Raw genomic sequence first — 19634 nt, 5'->3', positions numbered from 1 at the left:
GCCGTCTGAACAATACGTGTACATTGTGCCTGCACTTCATACACTCTGTACAGTCACACGTGTTTGTCATTTGGGGTGTTAAAAATAGATCCGGATTGGGATGCCATGACCTGCTATCCCGTATTGGATATAACATTGACCAGTTGGACCGTGTAGATGGCGCAGTGATAGACAAGTACATATGCCTATCTGTCCTGGAAAAAAAAGGTGATTGTGGCTCTTGGCTCTTAGTTTAGGGTATCCCTAGTAAACACGGCCGTGTATTGTCTCAAATTCTGACATTTCTCATGAAAAAGCCAATAAAACAATTTAGAATCATTGAAAAATTTTCAAATTCACTTCAGCCTTTTTTTTTTATTAGTTGGTTTATGGGACTGCTGATGGTAAAATCTCTGACTATTTTAGAAGAAATTTTTCGGGGGGAAATTTCAAATCATTTTTTGGCTGCCGATCATATGCTGCAAACAAACTTTTTTATTTTCAAAATCGGATGAAAAAAAAGAAACTTCACCTTGTTTTTCATCCCCCTATCGTTAACATCAGGACGCCATTGTTTATTCTCAACATTGGAATAACAACTTTGAATAGGGAAGGCTTTATCTATTTATAGGCCGTTCTTCTGTGTTTGTTTTCATTGCAGAAACGCCGCTGCCCCCCCCCATCTGTTTTATCATCTGATGTTTTATGACTTCCTCCGACATTTCCAATGTGCAACGTTCCCTGCTTTACCCTGACCCATGATTAAATACAAACTGTGTACCCCTTTAAACAACCCCCTTGAATCACTTGAGGGGCAGACATTCAAAGTACAGCTGCCGCAAAACCAGCTATTTTAAAGAAAACTGTGACAACTATAACGGTAAATGGAAGCTTACATTTCCCAGGATCTTAACCCTTTAACTGCCGAATATATTCTAATTTTCATAACCTGACTGTAGCTTGAACATGTTGAACAGAGAAGATTTAGATTACTCGAGACCGCCATAGAAACAATCTACTACCTGCACGCCACCTATCACTGGGCGGGAAAACTGCAGAGCAGACGATCTCTTCAATGAAGCTGTGTTAACTTGAAAGACCTGAAGTGGATTTACAGACTTTTGCCCTTAAACTCTCATCATATGCCTCACCCCCCCCCCCCCTCCTCCCAGGAGGAAACTCTGCAACCCCCAACAGTTTCAAATTGTTTGCTCTTCATACATTCGTAGTATAGGCCCAACCTGAAGCTAAATCCCACACACGGCTTTGCTGGCAGCTGCTACAGGCTTATGCTAACAGGACCAGACCCTGTAACCCCCATCACTTTCAAAGCGTTCCTGATACACAATAAGGCCAACTGCAGTGAAAAACTTTGAGAACTCTCAACTCTGCGCTTCTAAGAACACACACGCTGTAGGTAGGGCAGCTATGAAAAGAAACATGTAAGAGCCATTGCCTTGACCTATTTCTTCAGGTATACATCAGCACGCTGAATGTTCATTCTTGAATCCTGTGTTGACTGTTTGCCAAAGCACAGAGGGAACAAGACCAGAGAGAACTACGTCTTTCTGAAGTTCAATGGAGTTCCTTCGGTACCACTGTTGTAAGGCTATAAAGTATGGCAGGCAAGGGGCAATGTGCCTTATTCTAAAACATCTAGATCAATAATGAACCGCACTTTACAGTGTAATGCAGTGTGCACCTATGGTGCCTCATTTTAAAGTCGGCTGTTATGGTTAGGTAACCATAACCGTTCGGATTGGTGCAAACTATGGAAGTTATCAAAAGGCATCAAAAACCACAGTATTCATTATCTAATTTGAGATGTTTTAGAATAGAAATTGATACCTCACTGTTGGTATTGATTGTCTCACCAAAACCGCTGAAATGTTGGCCAAAACCTCGGCTTTGGTCTACATTATAGCTCCACCCCTGCAGTTTTGGTGATATAATCAATGCCTCCAGTTGGGTATCAATTCCTCAAACCTAACTTTCATGCTGAACGTTCCATATTCATGTCAAAATATGATATTTTACTGTATGAGGGTAAAGTAGACTTTGGCCCCCCCCCTCCCCATTTCAAACCATCGTCATCACCTGACCAAGATATTTGCTCGCTTGGCCTTGGAGAAGTTGCGTGTAGCAAGCAGGAGTTCTCAGGTAAATCACACAGTAGTTACCAGTGGCTCGCTGACAGGGCATAGCTTTCATCATTCACAGTATCGGCAACTACCACAAGCTAGGTCCCACACAGGGCTTTGATGGCAGCAAGTTTAAAGAGAACACCACTGGTAGTATACGCACCAACCACAAGCTAGATCCAACACAGGGCTCTACCGGCAGCCACTGGAAGCTCATGGCTGACAGGGTGCAGTACTCACCATTCATAGTCGGCCGATAGGCTGCACCAAGGAGCTAGACGCAAGGGCCCAAAGCGCCGCGTAGCGGCAAAAAAGCGAAGCTAGCGAAACATTTATAACGGGTCACCGTCTCTTATTATTGGACTTATAGCGCATTTACGGGGTTGCAACTATTTTGCTTTATAGTGTCAGCAGGAAAGAAAAGCATGCGACCTTACGCCGATCTATTTATATAAAGTGATAATTGGAAGGTATATAGTAGGAAAAATCAATAAAATAATCATTCCATGTCGTCTTTTGAGGGCATTATTGATTGTAAAAAATATATGTGTACGTCACCGGAGTCTCTGCAATGATAATTTTATCACAGCAGTCTCGCGCAAGTAGAAGTTCTTTACCTATTAGTTCTTTACTTATTAGTCTCAATGTCTGGCGCAAAGCCAGATGTTTTCCATTACGATTTCACTATGATATTTGACAAGAAGGAGCAGTGCGCGAGATATGCTAATGAGCAGACTTCCCTCGCTTGAGTTTCGGAAGAATGTTCCATATCGCGCTAAGCTGACCATTGCTGACCATGACAGGCGTGCATTGGACTGGTACAGGTTGGAACTGAACATTGAATATGCTGGTGGTGACGCTTTCTGATGAGAAGTTGGTCGTGACTGATGCAGTAGCCTTGGACTTGTCCACAGCATCGTTCAATCATTGCTCTCAGAGCTGCCTTGATTCTGTACTTACCCAAATACTGAGACCAATGCCTGTTGACTGTGCTTTAAGAGAGACTGGCGCCATGCCTAGTCTCTCTTAAAGCACAGTCAACAGACACCAACCCCTCAGACTCAGAAACCACAAACGCCCAACCCTTCCTGCTACCTTAATACTTCTGGATCACACACAGAGCAGCGTGGGATCACTGACGGGACATAAGGAGCTCTCACAAATTCATAGTTGGCCTATACGCCACAAAGACAAGCTAAATCCTACACAGGGCTCTGCTGGAAACTACCAGAGGATGACTAACAGGGTATAGCTAGCTCTCACATCATACACGGGCTCAAATGTAGATGTAGATCCTGCACAGCTAGGGCTCTCTTGGCAGTCACCAAGACCAGAGATAGTCTGTATCCGTATAAATACAAGATAGTACATATAGATTCTATGGTCAACTTGAGTGTCAAAGAATTGGTGTACAAGAAATATGCAAGAGAAAAAAGTATTAGCAATATTCCTGATATGACAGCAAAATTTGTACAAAAACATGGATTATGAAGACGACGCTTTAAAATGAAATGGTCCAGGGACCATGTGCTCACCTCAGGTAATTTAATGCATGTCATTTGCAGATGGGGAGAACAGTTTCTGGCTAGTTTCACCAGTTTTGATTCCGTTGAATAATATTATTCTTCTCGGCTCAATGGCAGAAAAGAAAATTACCGGTACTATCTAAGTATAGCATTTTGGTTATAAAGTTGACTGAGTTTAAGGGTTATTGAAGAGTGTACATGTTACATGGAAATTGGTAGACATCTGTTCAACAGTTTAGGAGTAATAGGACTTCGTTGGATTTTCAAGATGACTGCCTGGCGGCTATATTTGTCATGGGATTAGACTGAAAATTAGGGATATTGATAAGAGTGCATAGATACATAATCACATGAAGTTTGGTTGCAATCGGATCATTACTTTTGGATTGATAGGACTTTGTTTAATTATCAGGATGGCCGCCTGGCGGCCATACTGGTCAATGGATAAGACTGAAAATCAGGGATGTTGTAGAGAGTACATACGATACTTACATGCTATTTGTAACTTTGCACTGCGACTGGCAATTGCCCCGATCAGGTTTGTGGCGATGCACTCATACCGGCCGAGGTCTGATAATCCGCGCTTCTTACGATGTGACACACGTTTTATATACAACGACCCGTTCCTGAGTACAACACGCCGGTCATCATTGATAACGGCGTCGTTGTGCGTCCATGATATTTTCAAAGGTTCAAACTCGGGTAACGTCCATGCGCTGCAGTTAAATATGACGGGTTCGTTCTTTTTGACGATCGTATCCTGAGGTTCAATTGTGAAGTGTAATCCTGCATCGATTTCTGTCCCTTCTGAGCAAAGCACCCCTGGAACAATAAGACACAGAAATGATTAAGAGATGAGAGACTCGCTACATTTTTTCCAATGCACAGTTTCTTTTCCTGCCCCATAAGTTGACCTTCCTTTAGCCAGACAGGGACAATTCTGTAAATGGAAATGTATTCAGGTGCAGCAGCTGCTAAATGCCAATCTGGAAAGAAATGAGATAACGATTTTATAATGAAGCTGATAGTACACCGGATCCAAATCCCAAAGTCTTGCAAGTTCCCATAATCATTCAATAAGATGTCTCTTTCAGCCCGCATGCCATATATACCCGGTCCATCATGTTTGATTTCACAGCCGCAGACTGTATACTCAGGGTTTATTAAATTCAAATTTCCCGCACTGTCACATGATGCCTTCGCCTTAAATACACTTGTGGCGACTCAAGCAACATATGTCAAGGCGTTGACAAATTTTTCCATCGATTATAGTTCGATTGGTAGTTGTCAATTTGGCTCAGTTTACAAATCAAACCGCGCGAAAAACCCTAGTGGATTAGGTGGCTATTGCATCCAAACTCTTCCTTGATACTGTGTCGGTGCTATGTAGACAGTTTGACACATCTGTGACACATAGGCCTATTTAACGTAATATAGGCCTTTCATACAGGCGCTCTTCAACCAGCAAGATAGTGTCGACACAAATATATCATCAGTTCTCAAGAATAACAAAATGATCACTGTTGTTCTCACGAAACATTTCAGAAGTCATTCTTCAAGCAGTCTCTCCAAATGAACATTCTGAACACTTCTCATTTCAGCTTTTAAAACAAATTCTAATATTGGGAACTGGGGAACAAGAGTGGCAACTTGGGACAAGATTTGAGGTACATACAAACGAGGGGGGTGTAGTCCCTCTAAGACCATGCAACAACGCCATATTGAAGGATCAGGCTGCATCTCCACCAGACGGCATTTGTGACGAGGTCGTGAAGTTAGCAGAGTGAATTGGCCAAAGTAGTTTTTCTCGAAATAAATCTTACTATTTGTGATGTCGTCATATAGCTCAGTAAATTGATTTTAAGCCTGTTGGTAACTGATTTTATCATTTTAAAAAATAGACTTTTTCATGAAAAAATTCAAATCTGGCTCAAAAGATTAAGTTTTTGCGCCAGAACATCACCAATGGCAGATTTTCACTGAATTTCAGAGTCGATTCTCTTCAAGAAGCAATTTCGAACTTGCGAATGCGAGTACTTTTAACCCTTTCGCTGCGGAATTTTTTTTTAATTTTAAAATTTTCCGATAACCTGCTTTTAAAAGACGATCTTGAAACAGAACAGAGTTAGATTCCTCGAAGCCGCCATAGATACGTGCACGCCATCTATCAGTAGGCGGAAAACTGCGTAGCAGACAATCTTTTTAATGAAACCCAATGGTGAAGGAATAGGCGTTCATCATCGCAATTCGGTGACGGTGGCAGTTAATGATTTTAAAAAGACACACCAACGGATTGAATCCACAAAACAATGCCTTTACAACTGTCGCTAATCAACACGTTCAAGAGGTATAAAGGCCTCCTTACTCAGCCCTCAAAGAGCAGACGTCAAATCAATGGTGTTTGCTGTTGTTGTGAAAACATTGTTGGCACCTCTGAGGATCCATTTGTATCAGGATAGTTCACACTAAGATAAGGCAACTGGTCCAGAGGGGGTGATTCCACCTGTCATAACATCCACCAGAGGGGCAATTCAACCAAATGTAATAGCCATCAAGGTCATTTATTTCAGCTGTGATTTGGCTATAAAAGGAGAAGCAGTCATTTCCCGCCTCAAAATACATTCTGGCGAGGTCAATGAGTGCATATTGCCATGGTTACCATTAATTATGGATGGGCATCCATCATCTTTTGTGTCAAAATTATTGACTTTTGACCAAATGTAGTGCTATCATCTTTTCTAAGAAAATTGTGCTTTTGCCATTTCTGTACAATAGAAATAACAGAAATGATTACCTTAAAGCGGCATCAGGAGTGACCTTAAAGCGGCATCAGGAGTGACCTTAAAGCGGCATCAGGAGTAACCTTAAAGCTATAATGTTGCAGCTAAAGCGCAGCACCCTTCCTTTTTCTTATTTTCTCTATTTGCCCTGCCTTTTTTCACCAGTTGCCAATGCACATTCATTTAGGCACTGCACCCTGCCTTTTGTAAACTGTGCCCTTTTCTGCCCCTGCCCTTTTCAGATTTTTAGGTGATACACTGGATGTACTGGTTACCCAACTGAGGATGGGAGATTGTCCGAGTCAGATAAATAGACAACAGCATCTAAAGACATTCAGGCTAAAATATCTTGTTGGTATAGAATAAGAGTTTGGTGTGTTGTCATTAATCATCTAGCTCGCATATATAAATACAAAGATATTATGCTGCAAAACCCCTTTCTACACCACCAAAATAATGCTTCGCAAATCAATAGCGCTCCAGGGAACTATTTTTAAAAGGAGCGATGCGGACTTATCACTCTCACACCTATATTATCACCACTTTTTTGAATCAAAGAGAAATCAAAGACTGACCAATTTGCCAACTTCTTTCACAGCAAAAATTCCAGGTTGCCACTAAAACTGATATTGTTTGCAGCATGATTAGACTTAGACATAAGGCCTAACAAAATAAATGCTTAGTTTCCGGTAACAGCCAAAAAATAGCATCGCAAAGCGAGCATAACCCCTCAGCCTAAGGTTGAAGGTGAGATAATGGTGAAGTTGGCTCAGTGGAGTGGCTAGTTTGCATATGGAAATTGAAATTGTTGAAACCTATTTTGAGGATGTGAGCATGGCGGCCATATTGAATTTCGAATCGCACTGATATTCGAAAGGAACCTTCTCCTTACAAAACTGCATTAGGCCTACACCCACTAAAAATTGATTCCATCCTCCAAGCCGTTCTCCTCGAAACTGACGGAAACCGATTTCAAGCACGTTGCACTGGTGACCATATTGAGAATCAGAACGAGCCGGTTTTCGAAATGAACCTTCCTCTAGTCACCCCCAATGTACATACCAAAAATTGAATTGATTGTCAAAGTCGTTCTCCTAGAAATCGACGGAAACCAAGTAGCAGATGCCCGCCCGCCCGCCCACCCGGACGGACGGCGCACGTGACGACAATATTTAGCTCATTTGGGCTGAGGGGTAAAAATTGATGGTCGGAATTAATTCTTATTTTATTTCAATAATAATTTATTTTGATTGGTGTAGTCTCCCCTGCACCTTTGGTATCGCTCCTGCAGCATGTTTTAGTGTCACTATTCATGTACCCTATGCTAGATGTTGTAGTAGTGTACACGTCAAGCAGCGTGCGAGCATGGCTTACTCTGTATAATATGTGACGTTGATGTAATCCGAATAAGCCTGACATGGCTGAAGACAGCTTCCTTTTCATTCACCCGCAGCACCGTGCTGTGCTCATGATCGAAGCGGTATTTCTCCTACAGGTGGAGAGCGTAGAGAGTTCAACAAGATGGTTGCACCCATGAGGAAACTTTCAGAAACAAAGATTTGAACGTTTTTTACTAAAAATCCAGGTTTAATTGAACTTCCTTTAAACCAAATATTTAAAAATATTCTAGGGTGGGGGGGGGGGGAGGGAGGTATTACTAAGCGTTGATCAGGCGACCAGAAACAAAGCACTTATTTTGTTAGGCCTAAAGGTAGACATATCTTGAGTTGACGAGGCGACCACCAAGAATTAGCCCAAGTTTTTCCTCACAATACATCACTGCTGGCAGTTTTTGTGATCTATGCCAAGACTGCAAGGTTATTTCATCAAAACAAAGGCCTCCCTCGATTCTACTACATTTACGGTGTAGCGTACAGTAGAAAAGAAACTTCGTGTACCGGATATTTTTGCAAATTTTGCGATTATAGGTCAACCTCAGCAAAAATATTCAGTAGCAAAAATCTCCTTTTTAGCTAGAATTCCATTTCACAATTGCCATGTTTCCACAGGCTGAATTAAAGTGATACTATGATGTGATTTACAACTTTGCAGAAATACGTCCGTTTTTAATTGTTGATCACAAATGTAAAGCTCAAATTTTCCATTTTTGATTATATAATATTTATTATAAAATCGCTGAATGTAAACCACCGCGACCGCGAAAATGTTAATGTTGTGACGTCATCAACGAAAACGGCATCGAAGCGAGCCGTCCGGGCGGGATTAAACCATCAATTTCTAGAAAATGTGCATTTCGATTCGAAAACCTCTGATTTATGAGAAAGTGACGTAGTCAAAAACAGCTAAAACATCATATGGTGAAATTTGACACGAGTTACCCTTTAACTATCACTGTGTTCTAGGCCTAATTAATGGACTATTGAAACTCGTCACTGGATTTGAGAAAGAGGTCTCAACACTTCAGCATTAAACACAAGAGCTCTTCAAAACAGAAAAATTTTCTAAAAAAATATTTGCACCGTTTGAAAATGCCACAAACATTCTGCAGTATTTTTTGTATCGAATGCATTCCCTCGTTTTGCTGTGCAATGCATGTAGTGTGACTCAACCTCTCTCTTGATTAAACAGAGAGTGGCATGTAATGGGCTAACAGTGGTTACACTGGCCACCTGGCGGGAGCTTGTACGTAGGGACAACGTATATTACAGAGGCTGGTCGTCCATTTTCAAACATGGAATATTTTATTGAATTAAATCTGCTAGTCCACACTAACAATCCAATTTGTGTAATTTATGAGTGAAACAGACAACTTATATGAAATACCAACTGTTACCAATTTTTGGCGTCGTTAAAACACTAAAACTTATTCCTAGCCGAAGATCGTGCCAATCCACAATTCTGGTCAAGGATTAAAAAGATAAAATCATTTAGAATTACGCCCCCGGCAATGGCCGCCTCATTGCCACCAGGCAGGGTCAAATGGTAAAGGCTACTCTGCATGCCAACCTGCACCATACACATGTACTGCACCAGTTCTATTCATCCTTGCTCTCTAATACAAACACAGTATTTTACATTTCAAGTGTTCGGCATACACAAAATTAAAAATTTATTGTTTGATTTTTATGAAAAAACATGTTTTTTCTCTAAGGCAAACATGCCATGTTGACAATAAGTGACTTAAATCAACCTGTATTGATTGTGTACTCGTCCTATTGTAATACACTTAAATATGATTAAAAAAACAAAACAAATACACTTCTTCTTGTACTTGGCCACAATTGAAATCAAAAACAATACAGTGCAGAATTTTTAGATAGAAATTTGCCCATCTATACTTGGCTGCATTCAAATGTGGAACTATTCTCACTCGGGTGTTTTAGAATTTCAGACTACCAGACTACAATTCATTTCAGGAGATGAGTTGTGTCATAGATTTTGCCAATAGCGCAATTAGCAGGCAATATGCACAAACCATCTCCTGAAATAAATTGTAGTCTGATTTCTCAACTGTTTCAACATTTGGCTACAGCAGCCGGCCCAAAAAAATTGATTCGGAGAACACTGGCTGCTACCTGCAGTTATAACAGCTGCTATGTGCAACACATATCTCTTGTCTGCGGGTCTGACATCGACAGCAGATTGGTGCAATCACCAATTCTTGTTAAAGGTACGTGGCATTGACTCCACACGAGCCATTATCGTTGCATGAAATTTGAATTTCAGGAACGTGTAGAATTTAGCAGTGATTCTAATCACAATTCACGGAGTGCTTTAGATGATTGTCAGTTGTTTCAAGTGGCCGGTTTTATCATCTTATTATGACATGAGGTCAACAACAATTCAACATGCTGAGAGGACCAAAACTAGAGTTTGAAGTGCTTTTTTTTTAACTCTTGAAATGATCATGAAATAGGTCAAATTGATGAAACAAGAATTGAGAGGGGAACACCAATGGTGGCTCAGGAAAATAGAACAACGTTATACAGTACTGTAATGCAGTTATCATATTTGCTGAAACTTGGTACTTATGTGTTATCTGTCCAGTGTTCTCCTCAACAGTTTTTTGGGGCCGGGTGATGTAGCCATATTTTGACACAATTGAGAATTCACTTCAGTTCTGTCCGGGTTGGCAGCAGAATCTGCCCGGGTGCTCCAACAGTAAAACCATTACCAATTCTATGAATTCTATGTCCAGGTGCTAACTTATGTCTGGGTGCTAACTTATGTCCGGGTGCTAACTTATGTCCGGGTGCTGCGCCTGGACAAAAAGCATAGTGGATAACTCTGCTGTCTACACGATGGCAATGTCGAAATTCATTCACTGCATATTACGCAATTGGAAGTTTTCAAATTGAATTACAACTAATTTTAAATTTGGCAATTCACAATATCATAAAATAGTAGGCTTTATAAAAGTGGTACAGCACAAAATCCCAAAAGAGCAAAGAACAACAATGTCAAAATAATCGTCTCCAATATAACCTGCGATGTGGTCATGTGTCTCCATCGATTCTGACAGAATACTGTGTGCAGAATATGAGAGATGGAATGCATTGATTGCGCACAATCAGGTTGGTTCCAGATTTGGCCATTTTTTTTACTTACAAAACTATTTTTTTAATTGTTTTTCTTTACTATTGATGTTATTTTCTCACCACTCTTCTGTATAGTATTGTTATGTATATTTTGTATGTAACTTTTAAACAGCTAATACCTACTAAGAAATGTTTGTAACATTCTTTTGTACACTTTACAAAAATCTTTATTATCATAATCATTATTATCATTAGTCATTAATATCATTATCATTATTACTACTTTGTGATTGAAATATGGTCCTTCAAGCTATAAAATCATTTCTGTCACCTGTCAAGCCCTAACATGGTCGGACTCAGAAGTTATACGTTCAAAATGTGCACCAACACTCATCATCATGTTCAAAAGGAACAAAGTTCACTACAGGTACTGTAAGTGAGCTTACATTTCTAAGGCAAAAGGCAACAAATTCTAGATCAGCTAAAACTAAATCCATGATTAGGTGGCCCGACATGACATGGGATCAAGAACAATTCAGTCCTAAAAAGTGCACCGCGGCTCCCTAATTCAGCCATCATAGAACAGAATGTTTTCTTGTACACAAACACTCCGAAGCCTAAATGCCTAGTATTAGTGCTACTCCTACCCATCCATAAAGCAGCTATCTCATGTTACCATGGTAACTGGCATATTCCACACCAGATCAGCCTTGGAGAATGTGCAGGAAGTGGGTCAAGGAAAACTATTCTGGGATGGAGGAGATTGTTATTGTGACCCTATCGGTGCAGAACAATCGTGGAAAGATCGTGCATCAGACCTTTCAACTGTTCATGGTATTATATGGCACCACATGGCCCTAACATAGCAAAACTGGGCATTAATTCATTCAAAAAGAACTCGTTTTTAGGGATAACTACGCCCGCGACGCATTTTCTGCAGCTTCTTCTTCCAAATAATCCCATAATTACATGTAATGTCCAAAAAAAACCAAAGATCTGTACATGTAGGCCTTATCAGAATGCCTGTGCATCTTGACACACAAGGGTTTCATGACCGTATGGCAAGGTATGTTGTCACTTATGCAACTAATGCACTGGCTCTTTGATAATAATTGTCTCTGGAAAATCAGTCAAGTTGGCCCAGCTGATTCATGCTACACTCCAAATCACAATTGTCATCCCTAGATTCATGTGCATCATTGACGCGCTACCAAGGGCGTAAGTCGTGCGTATGTCGCACGTAAAATACACGAACCAGAGCGAGATAAGCGCGTCACTGGTGCGCAACTAGCGTGAATGTTCAGTGCATTAATGACGCGAAGCAGGAAGGATGTCAATTGTGATTTTGACTGTATTCTTCCTTCCCAATTGCAACGCGACGAGAAGCCCATATTAGCAGCAAACCTGTGGCAAATCATCCTCTCTGCACATGATGGAAACTCTGTTTATCAATGACGTCATTCCATCCCTGCTGGAAGTGGCCACCATTATTTCTAAATGGCCTCAACCACCATTTTCTTAAATGATACATCAGACATTTTTGTTGAAGCTGTAAGGACATGTAGGTTTTTGTAATTTTATACCAGTACCCAAAGTGAGGTTGAATCTGTGGCCGCTGCCATCTTTAGTCCATCACAATATGGTTGCTGATACTGGCATGCTTTATATCATGTCCACATTGGAGAATGGCTATAAGCAATATAAGTTTAACAAGCTAGTCTATTTGATCTTCCATATCTCCCCTATTCACGGTATTAGTGAATTCACTCATAGATTCATCTATGCCTAAAACTGAGATGAAGGTCATCACACATTTTTGGCAGTGGTCTCTCTGCAGCAGAGACCGAAAAGATGACAAGAGATGGAAAGCACTGAACAGCTAGCTGCTCCAGAAATACAGTCAAGTGATTTGAACACATTATCCTCGCCTCAAATCCAAGGTTGACTTTACAACCAATCTACTCGATCAAAGAGAAAACAGTCAACAAATTAATATTATAGCCGTTTTTCTCTCATGAACTCAGTGGTGGAGCGTTCTCATTTCAAACATCCACTGATTTTCCACGGGCAGAATTGGGCCAATGGCACAAACGTAATAGCAGCAGGAGAGGGCAGCTTCCCAGTTACAGGAAAATTTGTCCCCCAGGATAATTCATCCCTGGAAAATTCGTCCCCGAGGATAATTCATCCCTGGAAAATTTGTCCCCGAGATTCGTCCCTGGAAAATTCGTCCCCGAGGATAATTCATCCCGAGAAAATTTTACAAAGTTGAAGGTTTCTGACTTTACTTTCTAAGACTCTTAAGTCTTGTCGAATGGACTGTAGTATAGCTACTACTTTCAATGTTTCCCATTCAGTGTAACATCTCTCTTTACTACCCTACTAGCTAGTTACCTACCTCACTATTTTCATAGTAGGTACAGGTAGGCAGGCCAAATATTTTATTGAAGCTTTTATTTCATTCTGACCAGTAAAAATACTTATTTGAAAAAAATAAATTATTTCGCCTGCCTACCTCTACCTACTATGAAAATAGTGGAGTAGGTAACTAGCTATTAGGGTAGTAAAGAGAGATATAACACTGAATGAGAAAAGTCGAAAGTAGTAAATAGTTATTACTAGAAACCTTTCAACTTTTGTTAAATTTTCCAGGGAAGAATTATCGTCGGGGACGAATTTTCCGGCGACGAATTTTCCTCAGGGACGAATTTTCCAGGGACAAATTATCCTTGGGGACGAATTACCCGATGACGAATTTTCCTAGAGCCGAGCTTCCCACAGTAGGCCTTTGTATCCTTCCTAAAAAGGACAAGTTCAGGGCCACTAAATCCACTCTTGAACAGGTCTTTTTGAGTATAATTCTAAAACATCTAGATTATAATGAAGTACAGTTTACAGTGTAAATGCACTATGGGCCTACGGTGCCTCATTTTGAATTCTGCTGTTGGTCTGAGGCAACCATAACCGCTTGGGTTGGTGCAAAATATGGAAGTAATCAAAAGGCATTAAAAACCACATTATTCGTTGTAATTTGAGATGTTTTAGAATAGAAATTGATACCTCACTGTCGATATTGGTTGTTCAACCAAAACCGCTTGGGCATTTTAGCTCCACCCTCACGGTTTTGGTAAGACAATCAATACCGACAGTGAGGTATCAATTCCTTAAACACAACTGTTCTGGTGTAACACTTGATAATTTTTGAGACCAACCTAATGATAAACTGAAGAAATTAGAGTGATATTTTGGGCATTGATAATTTTTTTAAAGATACAAACAGTTTGGTCAATTTGTCTATGCTTTACCATGTTCCAAATTAAAGCCACGCCAACTCAACCCAACAGGAGGCCAGTGGTTGAATCGTGTTCAAACTTCTTTGTCCGAATAACATAATACTGATCTATTGACGCTTTCACCCGAAGTGCACCCTTTGCTGTCTGCAGAGAATGCCTTGCTCTTGAATTGTGCATGGGGTATGGGTACATTCAGTAGAAGATCCAAACACCCATCACCAACCTTCCCGAGTGCTCAGCTTCAAGCTTGGTCTACACTAGCAAACATGAACCAACAATTGTTGGCCAACATCGTGTTGGGCCTTGTTGCAGAGGCATGTTTGCTATTGTTTGCCAGTGTGGACGGGTCGAAAAACAAGTGAAAACATCAGCAAACTTGTTGGCCAATGTTAGCCAATGTTAGGCCATGCACCTTCTGAAAAACATGTTGGTTGGTGTTGGGAAATCAGCAGCCAATCAGGGAACAGATTTGGATCATGTGATGGAGCTACTGGGACAAAATGGCAGCCTCAATGAAAGATAGAGAATGGGAGACAAGACCACTAATGAATATTCATAGGTTGGAGGGTCGAGGCCTATCAATTAGACGAGTGCGTGTTTTTAACTCTCAAGTACATATTTGGAGAGGTATTGAAAAAATATTTGTTGTGGCAAGTCTACAGATATAAAGAAATTATTTGATGAAAAAATTAATTTCGAATTTTGCTAATTGGGTAATAGGGGGCGTGTTTTGAGTTTTTTCTGCCAGTTGGCTGAAAAGAGTGGAAATATCAAAGTCTGTCTAATTTGTCGATTATCAAAAAATTTCCGTGGTCAATCACCAGTTTATTTTTCACCATTTACTTGCCCGACAGACTGAAGCAAATTCTCATACGGTCTTATCATTATTCAAGTATCTATAGTGTAAAAGCCACTGTGATTACTTCATCCTCCTTGCGCTGGAAGGGAACTCAATATTATATAAAGTCTAACCATCCCTGAATTGGCCACCATTTTTTTGCCTCTGAATGGCTTCGACAATGCAACTTTCATATCAGTCACCAACTTTATAAAGTCCTTTATTATGTATATACTGCATGACAAATTTTGAAATATAATCTGTTTGACATTACTAACACATTTCGATATTTAGGTATAAAGCTAGGTCAATTCTTGTAGAATGTACTATATTGAAGAGTCTTAGAAAGTAAAGTAAGAAACTTTCAACTTTGTAAAATTTTCTTGGGACGAAATATCCTCGGGGACGAATTTTCCAGGGACGAATTTTCCTAGGGGACGAATTATCCTCAGGGATGAATTTTCCTTGGGGACGAATTATCCGGTGACGAATTTGCAGGGACGAATTTTCCTGTAACCGTATAATGTACAGCGACTAATAGAACTGAAGACTAATTCTACACAGGCAGGGATCCTTCTTCAGCAAGATGTCGCCGATATGGGGAGTTTCTAGCAGTTGCATTTTCTACAAAAAGCGCACATCTATGCATGTCCTTTATTTCAACGATGAATTCCAAATGTTCTCTGTTAATTGGTTAAACACCACATGACAATCGGTAAGATTTAATGAGATATTTAAATAATCGCCCATTTTTTATAATGCTGTATGCCACAGAACCCAACTCATACCCAATGCAGTATCTCCATAGCACAGTTGAATTGGCAACAACTCGCAAAGCAAGCATCCTTTGCCTGACTGAATGTTAGCAGAGAGAAAATGCTTGAATATTATTCCTGCTTTGGAGAAAGTGTTTACTTGTAGGGGGTGAGTTGTGAGGGCCCTGGACAAAGCTGAAGGCCGATGAGACAGCAGAAGGCTATCAAGAAGGGCTTGAAATTAATAGTAATCATTGTCTCAACAACCCCTTGAGGGTGTTGTCATTGTGAGAGTATCAAAGAAGGCCTATAGAATAGCAGATGGCACCGCATCAGAGGACCAATAGAGCTATGTTCTTGGGACATCAGGTGGTGGAATTCCACCACTCAGCCAGAAGTTGAATCAAAGTGTTATTGTCTTACAGCCACTAGTACCATCGGTGATGGTCTGGTGATGGGTGAAAGGATTCAGGGTTTCTGCTAAGATTTGTGCTAAAAATACTTTTTCAAAAGATTTTTTTGGATTCGAAAAAAGACTTTATAGACTTTTTAATGTGTTTTCATCACAAATGTCAACTAGCATTCATATCTCTGGGTTTAAATGTAAATATCAACTGGTAAACAGATTTCCCGATCTGAAATGGAAAAACAAAGATTTGCTAAATAGTTTTTTTAAAAGGTAAGTATGATCTTTTAGCATACAGGTAATGTAAATCGCACCCTCTGGCAGAAGAAGAGTTCCAGATTATTGTGATGGGGCCAAAGAGTAGGCCATAAAGTACTTGCACTGGCCTCCTATTTTGATACCATGCATCATTTTCGTTCAACCCCTCTGACCATCAGACTCCGTTAGTGAAAGGGTCTCGTTTCTGAGTTGATGGAAACTGAACGTAGGGAAAATAATTGAAATAATTTGAGACTTAAAGAATTTCGAAAATGTTATATTATATATTATAAAAGACTGATATTTGCATACCGGTACTGTTTTAGCCTGTTCATTTTCTTCCCTGTTTTTGCAGATTCGATGAGATCACCATGGCAATATCTTTGCCCCATGGCGCGATAGGCCCTTCCTTGATTTTCAACATCGTGTTCAAACACAGTACATTCCCATCAAAGAATAAGCAATTCCAGATGTTTCTAAGATAACCATGGCAACAGTACATCGTCCATACACCTGAACACCAGTTTACATATTCCACAGAAAGTCAAAGTATCTTCTGAGGCTGAGCCAACCATTTCTTGTGAAGATAAATATTCTAGCCATGTTCAGCTTACTCATCCTTCTTTCAATTATTTATTCCCTTCAGTTCCAACAAGGTGGTGCCGTGGCACATATGACATTGATTCCTTCTAGGGCCGTTTACTTGACGCAGAAAAGACCAAATGAGATACGAAGGAATCTGAATGCGGTCTAAAATGTCCTGAGTGTCAACAGAAACTAATTCACACTCAGGTTAACTAAAGTCCATTCATAAATGTTATGTTCACATTGTTTGGGGCTCTGGAGGGCAAACTACTGGTTGGATTTCTTTGAAGTTTGGTTTTTATTGTTGTTCCTCGCCTCAAAACCAAACCGGATTTTAGGGATTCAGCCACCTCAGTGAGGCACATGTTGCACAGAAGTGCCTTTTATGGAGAATTTAGAGATTTTATTGAATTTTCAAGACGGCCACCTGGCGGCCATATTGTTTAGGTCCAAGTTTTAAGTCCAGACCTCAAGCGGTTACAAAATGTGCCGCACTAAAATACGCCGTCAGTAGACAACGATGACGACGGACGCCACATCATCGGCATAGGCTCACGAGGTTAGCCAAAAATGGGAGACAATGATGTTCTCAGATTTAACATAAGGTAACAGTGAAATGAACAACCAGTCCGTCTCAACCTGCCAAGCTCAGAGCATCATGCGCCTGGTTTTGCTGTGACGGGTCACATACAGGGTGGTTCAGAAAAACTGCAACTGGATACTTCCATTATCACGGGGTTAAAACCATTGATATCAGTGGATGGGGATATAACAATACCACCCGATTTTGTTTTAGTGCTTATTTTGTGGAGCATAGACAGGCTTCATTCGCGCATAGAAAAAATTGAACTGTGCCGATAAATTGAACTTAGTAAGTAGGTGGATTAAATGTAAGGTAATAATACTGATATGAGATAATGTTGACAATCAGGTTCCCAGTGACCATTTGCAACTGAGTGAAGGTTGAAGATGTTGGTATTAACCTACAACAGTGAAACAACAAGGAAAATTCGTCCCTGAGGAAAATTCATCCGCGGAAAATTTGTCCCCTAGGAAAATTCGTCCCTGGAAAATTCTTCCCCGAGGATAATTCGTCCCTGGAAAATTCTTCCTCGAGGATAATTCGTCCCTGGAAAATTTGTCCCCGAGGATAATTCGTCCCCAGAAAATTTTACACAGTTGAAAGTTTCTAACTTTACTTTCTAAGACTCTTAAATATAGTACATTCTACAGAATGGACCTAGCTATAGCTAAATATCGAAATGTCTAAGTTATGTCAAACAGACTATATTTCAAAATTTGTCATGCAGTGTATGAATAATGAAGGACTTTATAAAGTTGGTGACTGATTTGAAAAAAAAAAAATTTCGCCTGCTTACCTCTACCTACTATGAAAAAAGTGGAGTAGGTAACTAGCTAATAGGGTAGTAAAGAGAGATATAATGAAGGAGAAAAGCCCAAAGTAGTAAGTAGTAGTTATTACTAGAAAGTAATGTCAGAAACGTTCAACTTTTGTTAAATTTTCCGGGGACGAATTATCCTTGGGGACGAATTTTCCGGTGACAAATATTCCGGTGATGAATTTTCCTAAGGGACGAGTTATCCGGTGACGAATTTTCCTCAGGGACGAGTTATCCGGGGACAAATTTTCCTAGGGGATGAATTTTCCGGGGACGAGTTTTCGGGGACGAATTTTCAGGGGACAAATTTTCCTAGAGCCACCTACAACAGAAGTGTTCTATTTTCTGCATTGAACCTGGCCAAGAGACTCCAACTTTGCTGTATGAAAACGTCTTTACAACAAAAACTACTGAGGAGAATCGGTCAATCTTGGTATCATTCTTCTTCCGGAAAGATTACCCATCCACTGGTATCAATAGTTTTAACCCCCTGGTAGTGGAAGCATCCGGTTGCGTTTTGGACCACCCTGTATAACCCTGGCCTAACTGGCATATAATTTGAATCGCCACACTGTACACGTCAATCAGAAATTGCCCAATAATAGAAAAGAATAAGCTGGAGCTCACACACCTTTGCCGAGGCCTCAGTATTTTAATAAACGGCAAATGATATTTTGTATTTGTGTAAACTTATATCGCACCAACGTAAACGTTTATGACTCCGCTGTTACAATAACTGGCAGCGATGACAATCGATTTGAACTCTGTCCAAGTGAATTTTATCGTTTAAGAATTTCCATATGAATTTCCACAAGTCGTTCCGAGCATGTAAATCTTTTTTATCGATTCTGTTCCGTCACAGGTGAGTAAGCTTAACACATAACGTGACCACATCAAAAACATTCAACCTGACCTCCTTCTCATGCATACAAAAATTTAAAGGGCGACCTGAAAATTGTGTCATTCATCATATATCAAATTCTAACACACCAAAATTGCTATGTTCACTGGATTGCATGTATCATTGTACTGGACCCAGTGCCTTGTATTTCCGACAGCAGTTTCAATTGAGATATTGAAGAAAACACAATCAAGTGCTGTATCGAAATATGCAACATTGCAAAGCTGAAGTAAAATTTTGATTAGGTTTTTTGCGGAAATTCAATGGGCACAA

At 40.2% G+C, this 19634-nt stretch overlaps 1 protein-coding gene across 1 annotated transcript in view; it reads right to left on the bottom strand.

Moving 5' to 3' along the window:
- The window catches only part of LOC135499100 (protogenin-like), a 139758-nt gene that overhangs the window by 107011 nt on the left and 13113 nt on the right, over window positions 1-19634 (bottom strand). Inside the window, exon 2 of the mRNA XM_064789760.1 lies at window positions 4139-4468. Within this exon, the coding sequence (XP_064645830.1) occupies window positions 4139-4468 (330 nt within the window). The remainder of the gene's footprint in view (window positions 1-4138; window positions 4469-19634) is intronic.

This window comes from Lineus longissimus, chromosome 14 (genome assembly GCF_910592395.1).
Source record: "Lineus longissimus chromosome 14, tnLinLong1.2, whole genome shotgun sequence".
Taxonomy (NCBI): Eukaryota; Metazoa; Nemertea; class Pilidiophora; order Heteronemertea; family Lineidae; genus Lineus; species Lineus longissimus.
This window is presented reverse-complemented; position numbering and strand designations above follow the sequence as displayed.